General features: G+C 41.0%; 2 protein-coding genes and 2 non-coding genes across 8 annotated transcripts; all 4 read left to right on the top strand.

The window, feature by feature from the left end:
• Positions 1-59: 59 nt before the first annotated feature.
• On the top strand, positions 60-10,528 carry prim1 (DNA primase subunit 1). Of its 2 annotated transcripts, none has more exons than XM_027277282.1 (15): positions 60-108; positions 6,191-6,231; positions 6,607-6,718; positions 6,804-6,961; positions 7,556-7,662; positions 7,939-8,012; positions 8,115-8,251; positions 8,639-8,697; positions 8,819-8,928; positions 9,034-9,125; positions 9,222-9,354; positions 9,442-9,511; positions 9,590-9,702; positions 10,050-10,148; positions 10,239-10,528. In XM_027277282.1, exons 1-15 carry the CDS (start codon positions 75-77, stop codon positions 10,256-10,258), a joined length of 1,359 nt encoding a protein of 452 aa, XP_027133083.1. In that variant the 5' UTR covers positions 60-74; the 3' UTR covers positions 10,259-10,528. The 2 variants fall into 2 exon arrangements, with proteins under 2 accessions (XP_027133083.1, XP_010730006.2); XM_010731704.3 differs by lacking the exon at positions 60-108 and adding an exon at positions 5,125-5,214.
• A 1,890-nt stretch (positions 10,529-12,418) lies between these two features.
• Positions 12,419-20,487, top strand: naca (nascent polypeptide associated complex subunit alpha). 4 transcript variants are annotated; one of them, XM_027277218.1, is made up of 10 exons: positions 12,420-12,534; positions 13,074-13,148; positions 16,273-17,255; positions 17,340-18,432; positions 18,912-18,997; positions 19,281-19,358; positions 19,462-19,608; positions 19,817-19,945; positions 20,032-20,154; positions 20,370-20,487. In XM_027277218.1, the coding sequence occupies exons 2-10, from the start codon at positions 13,079-13,081 to the stop codon at positions 20,382-20,384; spliced, it is 2,724 nt and encodes a 907-aa protein (XP_027133019.1). In that variant the 5' UTR covers positions 12,420-12,534; positions 13,074-13,078; the 3' UTR covers positions 20,385-20,487. The 4 variants fall into 4 exon arrangements, with proteins under 4 accessions (XP_019131630.2, XP_027133019.1, XP_027133020.1 ...); XM_019276085.2 differs by having other exon boundaries at positions 12,419-12,534; positions 16,273-18,432; XM_027277219.1 differs by lacking the exons at positions 16,273-17,255; positions 17,340-18,432 and adding an exon at positions 15,084-15,764.
• On the top strand, positions 19,117-19,190 carry LOC113745593 (small nucleolar RNA SNORD59). Its single transcript, XR_003462217.1, has one exon. It is a non-coding gene; the product is annotated as a small nucleolar RNA SNORD59 (small nucleolar RNA).
• LOC113745592 (small nucleolar RNA SNORD59) lies at positions 20,220-20,293 on the top strand. The gene has a single exon (XR_003462216.1). It is a non-coding gene; the product is annotated as a small nucleolar RNA SNORD59 (small nucleolar RNA).
• Positions 20,488-22,413: the final 1,926 nt, after the last annotated feature.

Below are 22,413 nucleotides of genomic sequence, written 5' to 3'. Positions count from 1 at the left end.
TTTATATTGTCGCGCCAACCAATGAAAGGAGGAGGAGGAGGCGGAGGAGGGCAGCACACGAGGTCCTGTTGGTAATGGTGGATGATGAACTGCAGGGAGATACCCAGGGTATGTCCAAAGGAATGTACTGAGTACATACCACTGTTTTACAGTAAAAACATTAAGAGATTACATGAAATTGTGTAGCAGTAAAACAGTGCTATATCAGGGCAAAACCTTGAAATAAACAGCAATCTAAAGAAATTAATATAGAATATAGTAACTTACATTGGAGACTGTTAATATTACAGTAAAACACTGTAAAATCTCATGGCAAAACCTTTTTAGATTTTTTTTTCATGTCAAATATATGGCAAAACAGTGTTTCTTCTGATGGAAAAAAACAGTTTATACAGTAAAATATGTAATAAAACCATAAAATCAACCGTACTAATATCCTATTACAATCATAGCAGAAAAAAATATACCGGATTTATTACGGTAAAGGTCTGACAACCACAGATGCCAGTTTTTTACCATAAAAACAGTGTACTATATATAAATACAAATTTAAGGTACTTGTACTTGTACCTGTGCCTAAGAAGTTCATACATATGGCTGTAGACCATAGACAGTATAAAGAGGGACGTTGTATCCATGACACCACCCACAGGTTTCTGAAGTGCCGTTCTGAAGCTCAGACTGTGGAGGCTCCAACTGCAGCCATTTTAGCAGTCGATCTATGCTGCCTCTGGGCTAATCTAAAAATTGGAAAGACGTGGATTATGAATGGAGCTGAGGCGTGCTCGGATGACGCCTGGGTGATTAAACAAGCTACCTGTAGCGGCATCTACCTGTCAATCAACTTAGCTGCTTATTTATACTTCATGAGAACATCGTTTCCCATTATGAAGGTAAAGGATACTCCAAAGCACACTGACACAACAAGGTCTTTATGTTTTTATTATTTTGTTGGTATTGAGTGTAAAAAACAATGAATCACAATGACTGGAAGCAGAGGGAAACAGCTAGCCTGGATCAGTCCAAAGCTCTTAAAATAGCATGTTTCATTATGTTGTTTCTGTATGAAATCAAAAGTGAAAAAATGACCAGTCATGATTTTATCGGAAAATGATGTGCTGGATTATTTTTCTTGGCTTGTTAACCAGCTGATGCCTCAGCGCACGCGGATCTAATTCTTGGCAGGCAAAGGGGAGAAAAAGTAATTCTGAAAAACCCAAGATGCCAAACTTTTCCATGAACACTATGGAGTAAAAGGGGAATTTCTACACTCTTAATGTTCTCTCTGTGGAAAACATGATTAGTCTCTCTGGTTATAGGCCGTCTCGTCTGTTATCTGTCTTGTGTCAATAGTACAACTGGTTGTGTGTGTGCGTCTCAGTTCAGAGGTCAGCGACATGTCATGATGAAAACATTACACAGAAATATATTGCTCTATTCTCTAATTTTAGTGTGTTTGGTGTCTAGCTATAAAACATACAAGTGTGTTTGTATGTGACTGATGACAGATGGCTTCATCAATCAGAAGTATAACTAGTGTCAGCCATTTGGACAGGAAGTGGAGCATCGCTAGTTGTGTGGAACATACATGGAAACAACTGTTCACTGTCACAGGTGGCTCTTTGATGACATTAATGTATAGCGTGAAGCTCTGAATGGGGACATCAGTTGCACCTGCTGCCTGGTGCACAAAGGAACAAGGTAAACTGTTTCCCGCTCTCTGTTTTGCTTCGTTGCAATTTCTATCTTCGTGCTCTGCCCCCCCACCCCCCTTTGTCGCAAGCACAACATAACATGTTAACTCTTACACTCACCTTAATGCTTCCCCTCCCTCATGCTCCATTTTTGCCTTTAAGTGGTCTTACTGTGTGACTTTCAACACGATGTAAAACAGTATGTCTTAAATGTGTTGCACAGAAGCTGCTGCCCCCATTCGGATTTCATTTTTAGATTAGAGTATTTGTTATTTGAAACTCACATATTTGTTTGTTTTGTGCTGTTATCACAGCCACAAGAAGAAGCGTCACCTCTTTAAACATGAGCTTTATTTACACAGGATAGACGAAAGACCTTGAGTTTAAAGTTTCACATTTGGGAAATAAACCTATTGACTCTCCAGCCAAGAGTTATGCTGATACCACGTTTCTATCTGAAATTTAACTCTCGAAAGTTGGTACGCACAGTCATGCCTACTCAAGAAGAACTGTACATGTGACATCCATTGCACGTCTGTCCGTCCTGGGAGAGGGATCCCTCCTCTGTGGCTCTTCCTGAGGTTTCTTCCACCTTTTTTCCCTGTTAAAGGTTTTTTGTGGGCAAGTTTTTCCTCACTCGAACCAAGGGTCTAAGGACAGAGGGTGTCACTCCCTGTCCAGATTGTAAAGCCCTCTGAGGCAAATGTACTTTGACTTTGGGCTATACAAATAAAATTGAAAATTGAATTGAAATTGAAAATTAATAACTCTCGTGATCTATTAACTTTTTATCCAGTATTATCACCATTTTTTTTTTCATTTATCCAATACTTTAGTTGATTATACCTGCAAGAAAATTTTATTAGCTTGGGTTTAATACTGATTAATTAGCAAATTTTAGCATGCTGAAACTCTAACCAAGATGGTAAATATATACAGATTAAGCAAATGACATCCATGCTAATTAGTGAGTTTAAAAGTTGCTGGTAGACATATTTTAAACATTTGGAGTGAGCCGTGCAATTTAGCAATTTCATCTTCTTCCCATCTTTATGGTTAAATTAAGCATCCTGACTTTGGTGCAAGCTCCACAGTTGATTCACAAAAATCCAAGGGGTATCAAACTTCTGAACTCACTCTTGGAAAGAAAGCCAATCTTTTCAGTGTGTAAGATTTAGGAGTACCTGTAGGCAGCATTCCTCATTAGGGTCCTCTTCCACGGAGTCTACCATTTTTGTACAGTAGCCCAGAACAGACAAACCAAACTCTGATCTAGATATCGCTGTTTGCTTTTTACGTTTTAACTTTGCAGCCAGAGTTTTTCCTATATGTTTAGAAAATGAGGGTAAGGCGTGGGAAAGTATTCATGTGGTTGCAATCTGCAACTTCACTGCTAGGTGCTACTAAATCCTACACACTGGACCTTTAAAGATAAGCTTACATCATGTGGGCATTCTTGATGATTGGATAGGATGACTTTAAAAAGGTTATGTCTTAGGCCTTTTGACTCATGTGATCAGCGTCACTGCAGCCTGGTTGAGAGGATTTCTATAGACCTATTATGTGCCAACAATATTTTCCTGATGAAAGGTGACAGGTGCCACACTTTGGTCACCTGAGGATGCAGTGACTTCTATAACATCCCCAGAACAGCTAACATGGTGACCTATAGTGCTGCTCCATGGGCACCTGACAACTATCTGACCTAGATTTATGTGAGTTATAGCTTCACCTCATCTAACTCGCCCCACTGACATTTAATGTTGGTCAGTGGATGTTTGTAAGCTGTAAATATATAGTAGTATGTGATGTCTGCTACATTTATGTTGAGCTACGGGAGTATAAACAGTTTAGAAATGACCAATATGCTTCAGGTACACGAGTGGGAATGTTAATATAGTGAGAGATAGCCGGCCACCCGGGTGTTATTTCACATAATTTCTTCGAAGGACCCCCTCAAAAAAAGACACACCACATCCCCTCCGACTTGCAGCAAAATAATTTACATAATTCAAGATGTGGTTGAGAGCTTTTACATTATGTAAATCAGGGTGTGATTAAAGAATATTACCATAAACACAAGTGCAATCATGAGGGGGAAATGTATTGGCCATGTTCGTCTATTAATTGCACTTGAACGTGGCACAGTTCAGTGATGCCGCAAAGGAAAATAAAGTTCATTAGCATTAATCTAATGCACAGGTATTTTACATATAGCAGCGTATTATGCTAAGAGCGGCGTAATTGCTATGGTCTGCACTCTCAGCGTCTACCTGTCAAAATAAATACATATGAAGTATGTAGTATGAATGGAGGCCTTGGTTAGCAAGTTTTGGACAAATATTGATAGCAGAGGTTTTTGTATGTTAAGAGCTTGCAGCTAGTTAAGTCTGGATGGCTTTTGATTTAATACATCCAACGGCATCAACATTGTAAAAAGGTTTGCATGCAAAATTTGTTGACATTGCTGTTCTGCAAATTCTCATTTTGTGTGAAATGAAGACGGTTAAGATGCGGAACGAAATTATAGAGAAAGCTTCTAATAACAGTGGACCGGTCAGGATAACAGACAGAATGAATACAATTACACAGCTAATCATATTTAATGTACAGCCATGGCACAAAGAGTGACTGGTATTTTATATCAGAAGTACAATAACTGATAAGAGCTCTTGTCGCTGCACAGCTCTCAACCTTCAGCGTGAACAGTACCTTTTCAGTCAGATTTCAGGAGTTTTAGTTCCTGGATGGAAATCCAACAGTAAAGCCGCATCATCATTAAGCAATCATTGTTGCCACTAGAGTGTGTGTGAACCACCCAGACTCTAGTAGGTAGGACAAAAAAGGGGAATCACATGTGCACCTTTTTATCTTAACAACAGAAGTGCCCTTTTGAAATGTCAAAGCAAAGGCTGTCCTTGTACTTTTACGTGTATCTACAACTGTATCTGACTGAAGAGGGAAGGGATAAATTACACCAGTTTACCCAGAAAGACCTCTGCATCCCAGAACATCTTTATCATAACCTGTTTCTAGTTGAGCTGAACCCAAAATGCAGACACCAGACAGGCAGGTGAGGTGAGAGCTTTTATTGAGACTACTGGCAGGAATGGAGAGATGTAGCAGGCTGAGGTGAGCTGGAAAGAATCCAGGTGAATGTTTGGTAGATGGCCTGAAATGGGGAAACAGGTGTACATCTTTCAAAAACGGCAGGCAAACAAACTGATCCAAAATAAACTTGGTTATAAGCAGGAGACACAGCACAAAAAAAAAAAAAAACCATGAGCGGGATGACTTGCTGAGCGCTGGCAGGTTGTCTTGAGCCCCTGTAGGTATGCTGATTGCTTGATAGCAGGCAGGTGTGCAGCTTGCTGATGATTGTCAGGTGTGTAGAGCCACAGTAAGGAAGGGAGACCACACCCACAGAAATACACACTGTGACACATAGGGGAAGATGGAAACAAGAAAGAAACACTGAGACAAAACCAGGGAAGAGTCCTCTTTCCTATCCTCAGCTGAGGTTTTTATTATCTTGTCTTTTATTTTCTCACTCTAGATTGAAGGAAAAAGTAATTTGTGTTTCAGTACTATTTATCTGCGATGATGAAAATCGTGTCATGTTGCCTGGCTCTTTGTTGGGACTCTAAATATTTCCATGAAACTGTACTGCCCTCTAAGGGTGCAAGGAAGAACTTATAGTCTAAACAAAGCTTTGAAATCACAACACATTTATCAGGATAAAGTGAGCAAAAAAAACAAACAGACTCACAAAGTAAAGATAGATGCTAAGTGCTAAATTCACAGGTTTAGATGTCTTTATGAGTTAGAAATATAGATTTTTATAACACAAACAATGTGCTCACAGCATTGTATTTTTGTAATTAAGCTTATATTATAAGAATTGCCTTAGCTGTATTTTATTATACATATTTCTTCTATTATAATGATCATTCTGTGAATTATTTGTCTCTATATTTAATATTTGATATTTGTATTTTACTTTTTACAGTGTTTCTATATGTTTGCTTTCCATAAGTGTAAAGTGTCTTTTTTCTAATATGGATGACATAATATCATTGTTTGTAAATAAAACTACAATAGCGTTTGATATAATAACTGCATTTATTGCCTCTTTACAGGGGGGGTTAGGGTGGTCCATGTTCATGGAGAAATTAATTGTATCCCTGTACAACATGGAACATGAAAGCAGATCCTTCACAGAGTTTATACAATACAAATATTCATGAAAATAAGACATAGAAACAATATATTTGTAAATAAAACATTAATAATATTTATGGCAGTTATAGGAGATGAACCAATAACAGAACAAATGTCCGTTGCAGCTCCGCACTGAACACAAAATTTATTAAAGACTTTCTTTCTACCTCCAACTGGATAATACTTCAGTTATCAACTGGCTATAACTATTACAGTTATCAGTTGGTTGATTACTAGAAAACCAATTTTAACTTTTGTGATTTGCTGTTTTACAGGGAGGTGTAAAGTTGTCGGATCTAATTCACCCTTTTATCAGGTAAGAAACTCAAGAGCACAAATCTTCAAATCTTCTATTTATTCATTCAAATGTGTTGGATTTATTTCATTGGTTGGTAGCAGAGTTTAACTCCCAGTCACTGTTTAAATTCACTCAACGGTAAATCAGTATTTTGTATGTTAAATCTGTCACACACTAGCTGGTGCCTGTGATTGAACAGCAGCAGAGTTAAATAACTACACTTCCCATGATCCCCGCGTTTAGGTGACGTCATCACGTCAGACTCGTGTCATTGGTTCTCTCTTTTTCCTGAAGCTTTTTCCCGCGCTGTAAAACAACACAACGAGCTGTCAGCTAGCCAGCGTGTTTGTGACAATTTAACATCATTTTTAGTAGCTGTTACTTCATCGTCAGGTAATGCCGGCCTCAAACTATGACCAGGCCTGTCTCCAGGACTTATTACCGCTGTACTACAAGCGGCTGTTCCCCTTCGCTCAGTATTACCGCTGGCTAAACTACGGAGGAGGTGAGTGTCCAAGCCACAGCAGACAGTAATGTTATGAGTCAAAGAGCGGGTTGATATGTTTTTATCTTTTCTTTTACGACCTCAGTGCAGAAGAACTACTTCCAGAACCGAGAGTTCTCCTTCACACTCAAAGATGACATCTACGTCCGGTACCAGTCCTTCAGCACCCAGGGCGAGCTGGAGAAGGAGATGCAGAAGATGAACCCTTACAAGATTGACATTGGAGCCATATATAGCCACAGGGTGAGGCTGTGTGTGCATGTACTGTTTGTGTCTGTTTCTCATGTTTTTGTGTCACTGCAGGGTCATAATCAAATCAATTTTATTGGTATAGCCCAAAGTCACAAAGTACATTTGCCTCAGAGGGCTTTACAATCTGTACAGGGAGTGACACCCTCTGTCCTTAGACCCTCGGTTCGAGTGAGGAAAAACTTGCCCACAAAAACCCTTTTAACAGGGAAAAATGTGGAAGAAACCTCAGGAAGAGCCACAGAGGAGGGATCCCTCTCCCAGGACGGACAGACGTGCAATGGATGTCACGTGTACAGAACAAATCAACACAAACATATTGTACAATTACAATGACTGACAAAATGACAATGAATCACAATGAATGATGAAATGATTACAGTAGCAGTGGAACCTGTGATAGAGACACAGATGCACAGCAGCAGCAAATCATGAACTAACTATAAACTGTAATGGAGATATGGTAGCAATAATGACAGTAATAATATGTGTAGTGGACGTCGTGCAGGACCACAACAGTAGCCACGATCCACGAGAACCTGCTGGACGATCGAGCACATGACGTTTCATCTGTTTGTCACTTTACAGCCAAATCAACACAACACAGTGAAGTCAGGGACCTTCCAGGCCCTGGAAAAGGAGCTGGTGTTTGATATCGATATGACTGATTATGATGATGTCAGGAGCTGCTGCAGGTAGATGCAGGTTCATTTCCCTTCTGTCTGTGTCGTTTGTCCTGCGTGTTATGAGGACATGCTCCACTGTCACCTCCTCTCTGCAGTGATCTCTTCTTAATCTGCTCGTAATTATTTGTCCTTTTCTGTTAATTCCAGTTTTTCTTACCCCTCCTACATTATCTAAGTGTCTTCCTTTTATCTAATTCTCCCAATATTGAGCAGAGAGACAACACCAGCATGACATTGTAGCACTGTTATAAATTCACTTAATGACTGAGATAACAAACTTTTCAGTGCTGCAGACATTTGCTCCAAGTGCTGGACACTGATGACCATCGCTATTCGCATCCTGGACAGAGCTCTTCGAGGTTTGTCATTGTTTGTATTTCTGCTCATCTTTAACCTCAGTTATTTACAAAATTAGCATCGACAACATGTTTTGTTTTTGTGTTATTTATGTGTGATTCTAGAGGACTTTGGTTTCCAGCACCTGCTGTGGGTTTATTCTGGCAGAAGAGGAGTGCATTGCTGGGTGTGCGACGAAGCTGCCAGGAAGCTCTCTGTAGCAGCTCGCTCTGCAGTCGCAGAATACCTCAGCTTGGTGAAGGTAACAGTAGAAAGATGAGAGAAGATCCTGAAACAACGCATAAAACTTCTCCTTCTCCTGCTGCTACTGTACTTCTTCTGGGAGGAATTAAATGTATCCCTGTAGAACATGGAGTTTATACAATACAAATATTCATGAAAATAAGTCATAGAAACAATATATTTGTAAATGAAACATTAATAATGTTTATGGCAGTTATAGGAGATGAATCAATAATAGAACAATTGTCCGTTGCAGCTCTGCACTGAACAAATAATTTTTTAACTTTTAACTTTCTTTCTACCTCCAACTGGATAATACTTGTTATCAGTTATCAACTGGCTATAGCTATTACATTTATCAGTTGGTTGATTACTTGTAATATTTTTGTAATTTGCTGTTTTACAGGGAGGTGAACAGACGGTGAAGAAAGTTGTGCTGTCAGATCCAATTCACCCTTTTATCAGGTAAGAATCAAGATCATTTTCTCACTGAAGGTCTTTTTAACTGCACTGACTGTTAATGAGGTTGTTGCCTCTTGACTGATGTGACTTCAGCTGTCTAAGAGTCTGCATCTTTAATCAACAGAGAGTCTTTGACTGTGGTGGACCACTACTTTACCCAGTACGCACTACAGGATCAGGACATACTCGGCCGCAAGGAATCTGTAGACAAAGTGCTGGCGCTTGTGCCTGAAGATATCCTTTTTTCTTTGTCTCAGATGTGATTCAAGTACGTGAATGTAATCTCTTTCACCATGTAGAAGCCTTCGTGAAAATACCTGGACTTAACTCAGTGCTTACATGTAAGAAAAGATTTACAGCAAGACTTCAAGAATGAGAAGAAACCAGAGACCCGGTGGAAACTGATCGAGGACCAAGCCATTAGGAAACAGGTTTGTAATTCTGCTTACATTATATTATGATAAATAAACTAGGTGAGACGATTTATGATAAACACAAGCACAATGACATAATCTTTCTTCCTCCAGAGCACTGCCAAGAAGGGCCAACACTTTGAGAAAGAGATCATGCTGCAGTATTGTTACCCACGGCTCGATGTAAATGTCAGTAAAGGGGTGAACCACTTGCTGAAGAGCCCCTTCAGTGTCCATCCCAAAACAGGTGAGCACAGATCTAACAAGATTTAATAAAGATGGCCTCACGAATACTGAGTCTCACTGTGATTTCTTTCTGTTCAACTCTGCTCAGGACGCATCTCTGTTCCCATGGACATCAAAGAACTGGATACGTTTGATCCCTTTGCTGTGCCCACAATCAGGTAATTAAAAGGCTCACGCTCTTATGTGGTGCCACATATAAAATCAGAGCTGAGGTTTAACCTTTTCGATTTTCTTAGTCTGATCTGTGAAGAGCTGGATCGACCCAGGATGGGCGAAGAGGATGAGAAGTCAGAGGACATCAAGGACAAGGAGAACGAGAAAGATGGAGCAGAGCGACGAAAGATCAGAGGTGAAACTCTGAATTTCAGGCTTATTGTGTCACACAGAAGAGCTTTACCTTTCTTGTCTTAAAGTTTTAAGTAGGCCAGTAGAAGGTAACAGATTCTCTTGAATTTATTATATATTTCACATATACAAAGAGACAAAAACAACAAAAATAATAACTGGCCCCTTTCACAATCAGCTTTTTATGTCTTCTTAAATATCCAGTCTCTGTGCCTCTAGTCTGTCAGTGGTGGACAGGATGGTTCATTTTTATATAACAAAGTAGCATAACCACCAATGAGAACTAATGCAGTTTTAGTTTATTGTGAATTATCAGAGAACCCGCTCACTCATTATTATTTTTCTTCACAGATTACAAAAAAACGAGCCTGGGGAAGTACGTCAAATACTTTGATCGGTTCCTGGATGGAATGGCTCGTTCGTGGAAAGGAGATCTTCTCAGAAAAAGTGGTACGTTTTGTTCTCAGCAGATGAAATGAGTGAATTTTTTTTCTCTTTCTTTTATGTAATCGATTTTTCCTCGTCCTTTTTTACTTTTAGATCTTCAGAAAGAATTTTGAAGTGGATCAACAGTCAGACATCAGATATAGACGAGACATCGTAAATAGCTCCCTGTCACAACGTTTTGGAGGCTTCATGTTGAAATTTTTCTGATGACCAATAATTTCCTTCAATTCTGTTTTATTATACTCTTATGGGACTCATGATAATACATTTATCAATCTCCTTACTGGAAGATTTTCCAAGTACAATGTCAGTCTTATATTTGTCTGTTTGTTGTCTACTTTTGTTTTTGTACAGTTAATGTCAATAAATGTTTGTACAATGAATCTGGTATTTCAACTACTTCAGAAGAGAAGTACAGAAGAGGTTTTTGTACATTTAGTTGTTTAACTTATCTAGCAAGCAATCGGGTGTGTTGGGCTCCACGTCAGTCTTTTTTGTACAATTATGTTTGACATTTATTCTCAGTAAACGTGAGAAACTGTATACCAATACTCCTACATCCTCAATAAAGATGTTATTTTACAAAACCTACATCTTTCACAGATATGTCATGGACACTAGGTTACATTTTCATTTAGTCATTTTGCGAGTGCTTTTATCCAAAGTGACTTACAAAAAAGGGAAACATGTGAAATAGGTTATGGATATAAGACTTGCTGAATACTTCTATCATTATCATTCTTAGTTCACAGTTAAACATTAAATGTTTAACAGTGCAATACATTAGATATGAAGGTTAAAGGTGCCGCTGTGATCAAAATGTAAATCAATATTCAGCAGTATCTTCCACTACCAAAGTCTGTTTTCACCTGGCAATACACTTGGTGATGGCTAACCAACCAGACATCAGGGTGGTGGACAAACAACAGAAGAAGATGATATAGCAATTCCCAGTGACAGCAATATTAGGAAGAAGGAACACGAGAAGATCGAGAAATACCAAGGGCTGAAAGAGGAAACCTCCACAAACTGGAGGAGTGGCTACAGCAGATTCCAGGTACAACACCTGAGGTCTCCATCCAGAAGTGTGCAGTCCTAGGAACAGCTAAGATACTGCGCAGAACCCTCATGCTGCCAGGCCTCTGGTAGAGGACCCAAGCTCGAGGAAGATACACCACCACCCACCGTAGGGTGAGAAGGGGATTTTTTTAATTTATATATACACACAGTATACACACACACATACACTTTTTATTTTTATATAAAGCAGCGTGTGTATTGGAGTACATTTTACAATATTTTCCTCAGAAGTATAGTGGAGTAATAATAGTAAATAATTGTTTTTGGCCTTTTTCAAGCTTTTATTTGAAAAAGACAGCTGAAGAGTGACAGGAATGTGGGAAGAGAGATGGGGAATGACATGCAGCAAAAGTGCTGCAGGTCAGATTTGAACCCTGGGCCACTGCGGCAAAGGACTGAGCCATAGTACATGGGATGCTCTATCAACTGAGCTAACCAACACCCCTAAGGCCAGTAATTTGTGGAGTATTTGGTTCAGCTCTTTTAGCTTTAACCAGTATAGTTGTTTTGACTAATATTTCTATAAATAAAAGAAAAATATAATTTAAATGAAGCGTAAATAAAATTGTACTCTTTACTTTGCAAAAAAATATGTTTTTTCTTTTTAGAAGTAAAAAGTAGCATAAAATAAAAATTGCAAGTGCAAACCCTCAAACTTGTATTTAAATATCATACTTGAGTAATATGGGGTGCCGTTTGTAAAGCGGCTCACGCTGAAAATAACAGCAACAATTTTTGTCACATTTAGCTTCAAACAATGTTTAAAAAACTGGTGTGAATTTTTGAGAATTACTTTTTTGCACATTTACAACAACATTTGTCAACTTAGAGATATTTTAAATGTTTAAATACAAATGTTAATGTTAAATCTAAATCTAAATGATAAATCTAAATGTTAAATCTAAATCTATAGAGTAGATAGAGTAAAATACTTATTTTAATCTGTTTAATTGTGTGCTGTATTTTGATGTTTTTGTAACACAACAATATTTGTCAACTTAGAGATATTTTAAATATTTAAATACAAATGTTAAATGTTACACCTAAAAGTTACATCTAAATCTAAATGTTAGATCTAAATGTTAAATCTAAATGTTAAATCTAAATCTAGAGTAGATAGAGTAAAACACTTATTTTAATCTGTTGTAGTTGCTGTATTTTGACGTTTTTCTAATTTCACGTTAAAAAAAACAGATTGTTCCTTTAAATGACCCGGATGTAGAACCCGCCGCTGTAAACCGGATATTACCGCGCGGCTGGGGTCAGAAGTTCTCTCTTACAGCCATCTTGGATATAGTGTCCCGAGTCGGTAAGTGTCTCCGCCGATAATCCAACATCATCCAGCTGTTTTTCGTATATCACCGTCTTCACCGAGGGTTTTATGTGTTAAAGCAGAGTTAGACTACCGGGCCAGTGCTATTATTACCCCGCTCTGGCGTCTCCCTCCAGAGATATCTGCCGTTGTACCGCGGCTTACCTGCTCAAAATGGGGGAACATGATGACTACCAGAGTACCAGCAGGCAGCCTGTCAAGGCCGCAACGAGCTCAGTGATCAGATGTGTATGTCTGTTAGACTTCAGTGACAGCTGGATGACTGTTTTTAATCAGCTCAAACAGGGCTGAACTGTCACGGTACGCCTTGGTACTTGTTGCCCCGTGTTGAGTGTGACAGAGCCGGCTACCTAACGGAGCTAACTGCGGCTAAACGTCGCTTCAATAGAGAGCACCAGATAAAGCATGGGCTCTACAAGTCTAGACTAAAAGCGTGCTAACATTAGGGTTTACTTGTTTAACACCACTTAAAGTTAAGTAAAGGTAAATAACCTGTAATTTATCTTCCTGAGCAGCAACCATGCCTGGTGAAGCCACAGAAACGGTCCCAGTCACAGAGCAGGAGATGCAGCAGCCTCAAGTGGAGACTGGTTCGTATATATTTGTACTTCTCATAAACGCGCATGTATTACTGCATATTAAGTAGTAACGGGGGTCCTGGACTTTAAAAAGAAAAAAAAAAGGTATATGTTGAGTAGGACAGGCTCATGGTGTTGATTCAGCTGGCCGGGCACTGAGTTGACGTAACAGGTGATAGTTACTCTGACTGTCCACAGCCATGTGCCGGGGGATATTTGTAACACTAGTTTGCTTTCTGAAGTGCTGATACTCTTTGGTTTGAAAAAGATCCAGGACCCCCTGCTCTCTTTATTTTTATTTACACAAACTCACAATGGTGTGTGATGACTTACACTGACAACTGGATTTAGCACACAATGCATGATGAGTGTGAGTTTTTTTTTTCCCCCCTGTGCACAAACGATGTCCAGAAAAAGCCACCCTGTGTTGCCTCAAAGCCTTGTCAGCGCTGGCACAGCTGATGATAAAACCCCATTGTAGCAAAGTTATTTTCATTTTATCTATATATATATATATATATATATATATATATATTCTACATTTTTCAAGTATTTCTACGCATGTACAAAATTGTACATGGTGCCCTTTTGACCAAAAGTTAGTTTATAAAATTGCCAATAAAGTGAAGAAAGGATCAGTGTTAGTTGATGGCTGGATGTGTAAATTAAAGGTTTATGTTAAGTGATTTTTATAGCATTGGGCATCACTTTTGACCAGTTTACACCTCAGTGTTTTCTCTCTAGAGATGGTCTGTAAGAGAGTTGTTTTTATTCATGGGAGGGACAGGGACTGACTTGTACACAAGAGAAACAGGGTGGCTTATCAAGCAGGAGCCATCCACTGTAGCAGGATGATTCATATACTGAGGTAGTTTTGAAACTTTTTTTTTTATTTTAACTGTGTTTGTACCACTGAGTGAATGAAATGAAGCCATCCATAGCCCATGGCTTTATTAAGTGACAAAGGGAGTTTTGACTGCTCTGTATTACTTGTGTAAGGATAAAGAGTAATCTTTTAAGCCCTGTTTTTCCGGGTGAGTTTGTGGACCCAAAGGGGATGTCACTGGTTTGGCTTAAATCATTGTATAGTCAGGTGTAGTTACTGTAGGGTTAAGCTTAGTACTAATTGTTAATCTAACAGTCTTAATTATTAAAGTTGAATAAAAAAAAAAAATTGCACAGCATCATTTATTTAAGTTTAATATAGTCCTTCATTGGCTGGTATTTACACAAGTGATAATTATTACTATCCTGGGCAGTGAAATAAACCACTTTTTAAATTTGGTTTGAGTTGTACAGTCTTCACTGTGCTTGTGAAAATGCTTCTCAAGCGGTAAAATACAGAGGCCAGTATTTTGTTTTGTGTTCTTATTTTGGGCTTAGACATTATTTATGCAAGGACATCCAATTTCACAAAACGTGTTCCCTTAACGGTGTGGTACTGATGCAGCTTTAACCTCAGATGGGTCAGTACCAGACACTACTTAAAACTAAGGCAAGTGTTCGGTCAACATTATTGGGGCATTTGTGCCCTCTATAAATGCTGACCACAGTGGACTTGAATAAAATGCCTTTATAAAAAAAATCGATTCGTAGAATAATTTTTGCTGTAAAAATGCAGTGCTGTTCAATTAACTCTGTTTGAGTTAGATAGTTTTTATAGTTTATTTTTGAAATAAAGGAGATCTTCTGTCACTTAATTACCACTTAACCACTGCATGGAGTTGGGGACTTTTTTTTTTTCCCCCTTTTGAGTGCATGGCCTCTTTTGACGTTGTCAAACCAAGAGCCACCTCCACAGCACTGAATTTTTCACAAACTCCTTGTTTTTCTTCACGTGTGGAGCACATTTTTTTTCACGTCACAGTATATCCATGAAGTGAATTGCTTCCCAAACAACCACTGTGATTTTGCTTCATCCTGCTACCATTTCTTCATCGCCTTCAGAGGTATTGAATCCTTCTGCTTCTCCTGATGTGGCTGCTTCTACAGTCAGCAAAGTGATCACTCTGGGGAATCCTCCAGAAACTTCTCAAGTCCCTGCTCAAGAGATAAGCTCTCCAGGAAAAGCTAGCATTCAGACTACTGGTGATCAAGCAAATGGCGTAGCTGCAACTCAAATGACCAAGCAAACTGAAGAGCTGGTGGCAACACCTGTCTCTCTGCAAGAGGCAACTGCTGACCCAACGGGAGATCCAGCTGGTTTGCCGGTTCCTCGAGCGTCCGTGCCTTCTGCCGAGGCTTCCGTTGCATCCCCAGAAGAGCCACAAGCCGAAGAAGCAGCTCCAACTAAAGAGGGCGAAAGTAAGGAGCCAGTAGTAGCTGCTGAAGAATCTGCCAGCCAAAAAGTTACTTCTGTTGAAGCAGTGGCAGAAAAGTTACCCGACGACCCAAAACCATCTGCTCCCAAAGATGTCAGTGTGAAAACTGAAGATGTGAAGGCAGCTGATTCCCCGAAAGCTGCAGTAGAAGCTTCTCCGGATGCAGCTCAAGATGTGAACATCACTGTAGTTACTCAGAATGAAAATCCTCACAAGGAAGAACCTGTTGCACTTCTCTCAAAGGGCATTCAATCAAAGGGGATCTCCAAATGTGAAGGCCCACCTCTTTCCACACGCCACCTGTCAGGTTGGTTTATCCTCCGTGAAACATGGGTGCGCCACACTTTTTGTCCCAACCTGTTTGATCAGGTCGTGCCACGTAGTCCCAGTGGTATTTCACTGTATCAGAAAGTTCGTCAGGGTGGGTTTTATTTTTGTATTGACATTTTTTGCTGAAATGGTATTTTCTATAACCGGCAGTAAAGTGTCAATTCTATCTGGAAGCATCAGCTCAGTGATGCATTTGCAGGTGTATTTATGCACTAAGGTCTAGCCCTTGCTATGTGGAAGTGTGATATTGCAAATAAGATTTCATCCTAAGTGCATCTTGACTAAATATAGTATGCGTTTTCTGAGTGGAAGTAGTATGTACTGTGCATCTTTAAGTAACGGTTTGCATCGAAAGTTATGAGAGGTGTGTCCTCTTCCTAACCCCAAGCAAGGAGATTGCGTCTTGGTTTGTGATCATTTTAACCCGCATGAGTAAGACTTTCCCCTTTCCGTCCAAAAAATTTAAAGAATATTTTTCCATTCAGCTACACCTCCTGCCCCAGCTTCCTCCCAGAAACCCCAGGCAGCTTCTGGCCCTGCAAAGTCCAAAGGCAAAGATGCCAAGGGTGCACAGGGTTCCTCTGCCCCAAAGGCTGTCCCCGGCAGAAGAAAACGATCCTCTATGTCTGCCTCTTCCTCTTCTCCCACCTCACCAAAATCTACTTCCTCTACCCCTCTTTCACCCATGCCATCATCTCCCCTAGCTGCCTCACCTGGCAGCTCTTCTGCTCAGGGTAACCGCTTCACCCCAAAAGTGGTCAAGGCTGGTAAACAAGGAAAAGTTCAGAAAGGGGAGGTGTTTGCGCCTGCTCCTGCACCCGAAGAGTGCAAGGTCCCAGCAGCAGCAGCAGAAAAACCAGCAGAGGCAGCCCCTAAGCAAACTGTAGTTGAAGCTAACCCTGCCCCAGTGGCTGCAAAGCCTGTTGCAGCCCCGCCTGCTTTTAAGATTACCTCAAAGCCTGCTGTGGCAGCTCCAGTTTCATTTTCAGGTACTATTGCTTCTAGCCCTCCCAAATCCGTTGAGATTATGGCACCAAAAGCTGCTCTTGCTCCTGTACCTGCTGATGATGATCTCCCCCCACTTATCCCCCCTGTAAAGCCAGTTCAAAGTCCTGTTGAGAAGGAGGCTGGAAAGCTTGCTATATCTCCTCCTAAGGTGGCGATTGCCCCTGCAGAAGTTAAAGTAGCATCCAAACCTGCTCCTGTTGAGCCTGTTAAACCAGCCGCTGAGCCCAAACCTGCTCCTGCTAAGCCAGTTGTGGAGGCTAAACCTGCTCCTGCTAAGCCAGTTGTGGAGGCTAAGCCTGCTCCTGCTAAGGCTAAGCCAGTTGCGGAGGCTAAGCCTGCTCCTGCTGAGGCTAAGCCAGTTGTGGAGGCTAAACCTGCTCCTGCTAAGCCAGTTGTGGATGCTAAGCCTGCTCCTGCTGAGGCTAAGCTAGTTGTGGGGGCTAAACCCGCTCCTGCTGAGGCGGCTAAGCCAGCTGCTGAACCCAAACCCGCTCCTGCTGAGGCAGCTAAGCCAGCTGCTGAACCCAAACCCGCTCTTGCTGAGGCGACTAAGCCAGCTGCTGAACCCAAACCCGCTCCTGCTGAGGCGGCTAAGCCAGCTGCTGAACCCAAACCCGCTCTTGCTGAGGCGGCTAAGCCAGCTGCTGAACCCAAACCCGCTCCTGCTGAGGCGGCTAAGCCAGCTGCTGAACCCAAACCCGCTCCTGCTGAGGCGGCTAAGCCAGCTGCTGAACCCAAACCCGCTCCTGCTGAGGCGGCTAAGCCAGCTGCTGAACCCAAACCCGCTCCTGCTGAGGCGGCTAAGCCAGCTGCTGAACCCAAACCCGCTCCTGCTGAGGCGACTAAGCCAGCTGCTGAACCCAAACCCGCTCCTGCTGAGGCGGCTAAGCCAGCTGCTGAACCCAAACCCGCTCTTGCTGAGGCGGCTAAGCCAGCTGCTGAACCCAAACCCGCTCCTGCTGAGGCGGCTAAGCCAGCTGCTGAACCCAAACCCGCTCCTGCTGAGGCGGCTAAGCCAGCTGCTGAACCCAAACCCGCTCCTGCTGAGGCGGCTAAGCCAGCTGCTGAACCCAAACCCGCTCCTGCTGAGGCGGCTAAGCCAGCTGCTGAACCCAAACCCGCTCCTGCTGAGGCGGCTAAGCCAGCTGCTGAACCCAAACCCGCTCCTGCTGAGGCGGCTAAGCCAGCTGCTGAACCCAAACCCGCTCCTGCTGAGGCTGCTAAGCCAGCTGCTGAACCCAAACCCGCTCCTGCTAAGCCAGCTGCTGAACCCAAACCAGCTGCTGCTCCTAAACTAGCAGCCCCCGAGGCTGCTAAGCCAGCCCCTGTGGAGGCTGCTGAGCCAGTTACCCCAGCTAAGGTGATCGAGGTTAAGGCGGCACCTGCTGAAGTTGCCAAGCCTTCCAAACCAGCAGTTGAGCCAGCTCCCTCTAAACCTGCTCCAGTTGAGCCAGCCATTCCTGCCCCAGCTCCCCGTAAACTCACATTTGCTGAGGCAGTTGCGTCACCTGCCCCTGTTAAACCTCAGGTAGAGGTAATCAGTACAACTCCTTCTGAACCCGTCTCGGCACCCAAACCTGCCCCCACACCTGCTAAAACCCCAGCCAAGGTGGAGCCTGTGATCAAGAACGACAAGGGTATTTTCTTCTTTCTCTCCTTTTGTCTTCATCTGTTTTTCCAACTGTCATCGCTATCAGGGAACTGCTCAGACGCTTAAACATGTCGTTCTCTCTTAGAGCCATGATTGAAGTATGCTTCAGTCTTTAAACTGTACTTGGTCAAAGATGTTGACATGGATGCTTCTGTTATTTGAAACTGTTGTCTAATAGTCAGGTTTTATATGGTTGTGTGGTTTTGGATAAGAGGGTATAGTTGAACATACTTGATGTAGTGAAGTTACAGAGCTCACTTGTGCAACACAAAGTTTATGGTTATTCCAGTTTTAAATTTGTCAGGTGGATGTATTTCATCTCGAGTAACAACAAACATACTGTTAAATATTTTAACCTATTTTCCTTCCCCAGGATTGATACAGCACATTTCTGTAATAACTTTCAAGTGTGCAAATATGTAATGGTTAGCATTAAGTGACGATCACTGTTGGTGGTTTCTGTAGGATCCGGCACTGAGTCAGACAGCGATGACTCAGTCCCCGAGCTGGAGGAACAGGACTCTGCACAGACACAGACGCAGCAAGCTCAGGTGAGAGTTCAGTCTGGCCTTGCGCCTTGTGTTCCTTGTCGACGTGAACTGAAACAGATAAGACGAAGACAACATCCTCTGCTAATGTAAAACACTTTGTAAAGATGTTTGTTCTTTACTCTTCAGTGATGATTAACACAGTGACTTTCGTTCTTCTGAGTCTACTGAAGCCATTCTTTCTGTCCTGAGAAGAGAAAGTGTTTACACAATGACAGTTCACATCCAAACTCTTAATTCCTCTGTCTACATTTGCTTGTTGACATTAAATATTTGTCTCTTACAGCTTGCAGCAGCTGCCGAAATAGACGAGGAACCTGTCAGCAAAGCCAAACAGAGCCGCAGTGAAAAGAAGGCACGAAAGGTAACGGATCGCTAGTGTTTCATCAATGTAATTGCCACTTGTTTGCTCTGTTTGTACTTGTCAGAATTGACAACATTTTTTAAATTACTTGTATCTTTTGCAGGCAATGTCAAAGCTTGGTCTCAGGCAGGTAACAGGAGTCACCAGAGTCACCATTCGGAAGTCAAAGAACATCCTGTTCGTCATCACCAAACCAGACGTCTACAAGAGCCCCGCATCAGACACATACATCGTCTTCGGTGAAGCCAAGGTACACAACCAACAATGATATAATCCACCTTAATCTTTGTTTCTGCATGGTCTGATCTGGTTTAGTCTTGGTGGTCAGTCTTCTTGTAAGGCAGCAGAACACTAATTGAAACATAGGGGTCATCAAAATGGTACAAAATGTCCTGAACTGACGTTTTTTCTGCCATGTTATGTTGTATTGATTTCTCATTTTACTCCTTGTGCCCTAGATCGAAGATCTCTCCCAGCAAGCCCAGCTGGCCGCCGCAGAAAAATTCAAGGTACAGGGAGAAGCTGTATCAAACATCCAGGAAAACACACAGACGCCAACAGTACAGGAGGAGAGTGAAGAAGAAGAGGTAAGATGTGGTTTCAGTTGAGGGAAGATGGACACAACGACATGCACACTTTGTTTTATCATGAAATATAACAAATCTTTTCATAGGTTGACGAGACCGGTGTTGAGGTCAAGGACATCGAACTTGTCATGTCACAAGCCAACGTGTCGCGGGCGAAGGCTGTACGCGCCCTGAAAAACAACAACAACGACATTGTCAATGCTATTATGGTAAGATTTCTACAGTGGTAGTCAAATAGTTTGGAGATCTCTGTAGATGAATGTGTACAGAGAACTCTTCGGTGATGATTAACACAGTGACTTTCGTTCTTCTGAGTTTAATGAAGCCAACATTTCTGTCCTGAGAAGAGATTCTTTAAATTCTGGGGGAAACATCTTCACACATGAGCTAACACACTTTTATTTATTTTTTATTCTCTTTGCAGGAGTTGACAATGTAATGGGACCCTGGAAAGGAAGGGTTGAAGAAAGGTTGCTGATTTAAGCTCGTTTATACAGTTTATACCCAAGATGGAATTAAAGTTGTGGCTTGATAAAATGAAATTTTGATGTTTTTGCTCTTCATTGGGAAATTAGGGCGGGAAGGCAGTTGTCAAGTGTGTGTGTGTGTGTGTGTGTGTGTGTGTAACACTGAAGTAAAGTATTAAGTTTATGGAGATGGAGTGATTGTAGTGTAAAGATGAATATTAAAGAAAGCCATCTGATAAATCTAAAGGGTCTTGATGATTAATGAGGCATGAAAAGGGAAACGTTTGGCTAATTGTTCTGATAAATTTGTATGCAAACATATTTGAACTTGGTACAAGAAGATTTACTGCTATTAATCCCACAATAAGGAAATGCACCAGGTCACCATAGATTGAGCTACTGTTGCCCAACATGTGAAGTTTTGAGGGTATATCTGTTAAAACTGATACAAGTAGTCTGAAATACAACATGACCCCAACTACATGCATTATATAATGGTTTGGATGTTAAATCTGGATTTAAAGTACAATATTTCCATCTGAAATGCAGTAGAAGTATGAAGTAGCATCAAATTAAAAATACAAATACCTCAAAATTATAATTAAAGGTTATCTGTTGAGTCTCTAAGTGCTATAAAGCTGTAGGTGCATCAGAAGAGCCCAGAAAGAAACGTATAATCACGTAAACATGGATCTAAACAATGTTGGGATTAAAAACAAAAAATAACATTGCAAACATTTTGAGTTCAGAATGTTTGTTAAACCTCAGGGGTACAAGCACTGAATTCTTAAACTACATACACAGTAAATTTTGAGTGCAGACAGAACCACATTAAAGTGCACACACATATTACAACACAATGTACAACAGGGGGTACAAAAGGTGCTGACACTACATAAGGTACAGTATGTTTAGACAAAGGATGGGCTGAGTGTAATATAATCCAGTGAAGTGAGGTTGGTATCCATTGTCTGTGAATTTCAGGTTCAATCCTCTCACATCACCATGAGCTTGGAAAGCCATTATAATCTCGAACTTGTAAATATATAACAATACTCAAGATACACCCTGACTTTTGGATTTAGCAGAAAAACATCCTACACTTCCCATAATGCAACTTGATATAATCTGTTAATCAGGTCCTACCCTGCCTTTCAGCCTCTGTGGAGGTTAAAATTTGTGATCCCAAAATACAAGATCTGAGGGGGTGTGACTTTAATCATTTCTCAGATTTGATCAATTTTCATCTAGAACTACAGAAAACGTTTTAATCGGCTGAATATAACTGAAGCTGCCCATTAAAGACACTTCAAGTAATTTAACATGTTTAGGCTCTTCCTGTGTACTTTAGCTGTTTGGGTGTAGCAGCTTGTATGTTTATTACATTTTACAATAGTTACTGGAATGCCTTATAGTGAGCATGGCACCATTCAATTAGCCAATCAGGAAGTATAACTATAAACACCTGTGTGGGTGTGTAAAACCTGCCCCTTCTGGAGATAGTACAGATACACCAAGTCCAAATTCATCCATAAAACACGGTCTTTCTTTGATTATAACTGGATACAAACTGGCAGGGCCATCAGATAACTTTCATTTAGGGTGAATTAGTGTAGCATTGTAGTTTTAAACTGATGAGTCATGGAGACAAAAAGAGAAAGAGAAATAGACTGGTTGCACAGCAGCCATTTTGTCAAGTCATAGCAGGAAACTCAGGTGTATTAATCATTGCTGCGTTCCACTCAGGGGAGGTCCTGCTACTGAGCGCACTGGTTCACTGTCACTGGGACTCTTAATGGAACTGAGCACTCTTATTAAAGCCACCTGTGTCTCTCCTGTTGTAGCAAGTCCATTAAAAAATGTGACCAGTCCAAGTCCAACATGCATCTTTCAGTGCACACACTTATCCCTGAGCAATAAGAATGAATTTAAATTTAAGATACTTTTCAGTGTGTTATTAAACATTTTTATAAAAATGTAGCAGACACAAATAATCATTTC

This window comes from Larimichthys crocea, unplaced genomic scaffold (genome assembly GCF_000972845.2).
Source record: "Larimichthys crocea isolate SSNF unplaced genomic scaffold, L_crocea_2.0 scaffold97, whole genome shotgun sequence".
Classification (NCBI taxonomy): domain Eukaryota; kingdom Metazoa; phylum Chordata; class Actinopteri; family Sciaenidae; genus Larimichthys; species Larimichthys crocea.
Note: the sequence above shows the minus strand (reverse complement) of the source record. Positions and strands in the feature narration are given on the sequence as shown.

What these genes read in the sequence shown, in the direction of transcription:
- naca (XM_019276085.2), top strand. Translation starts at nt 13,079, where the DNA reads ATGCCTGGTGAAGCCACAGAAACGGTCCCAGTCACAGAGCAGGAGATG. An exon ending in CACAGACGCAGCAAGCTCAG is followed by an intron (nt 18,998 to 19,280) that starts GTGAGAGTTCAG and finishes TGTCTCTTACAG; the next exon opens with CTTGCAGCAGCTGCCGAAAT. An exon ending in GTGAAAAGAAGGCACGAAAG is followed by an intron (nt 19,359 to 19,461) that starts GTAACGGATCGC and finishes TATCTTTTGCAG; the next exon opens with GCAATGTCAAAGCTTGGTCT.
- prim1 (XM_027277282.1), top strand. Translation starts at nt 75, where the DNA reads ATGGTGGATGATGAACTGCAGGGAGATACCCAGG. An exon ending in ACCAAGCCATTAGGAAACAG is followed by an intron (nt 9,126 to 9,221) that starts GTTTGTAATTCT and finishes TTCTTCCTCCAG; the next exon opens with AGCACTGCCAAGAAGGGCCA. An exon ending in CAGTGTCCATCCCAAAACAG is followed by an intron (nt 9,355 to 9,441) that starts GTGAGCACAGAT and finishes AACTCTGCTCAG; the next exon opens with GACGCATCTCTGTTCCCATG.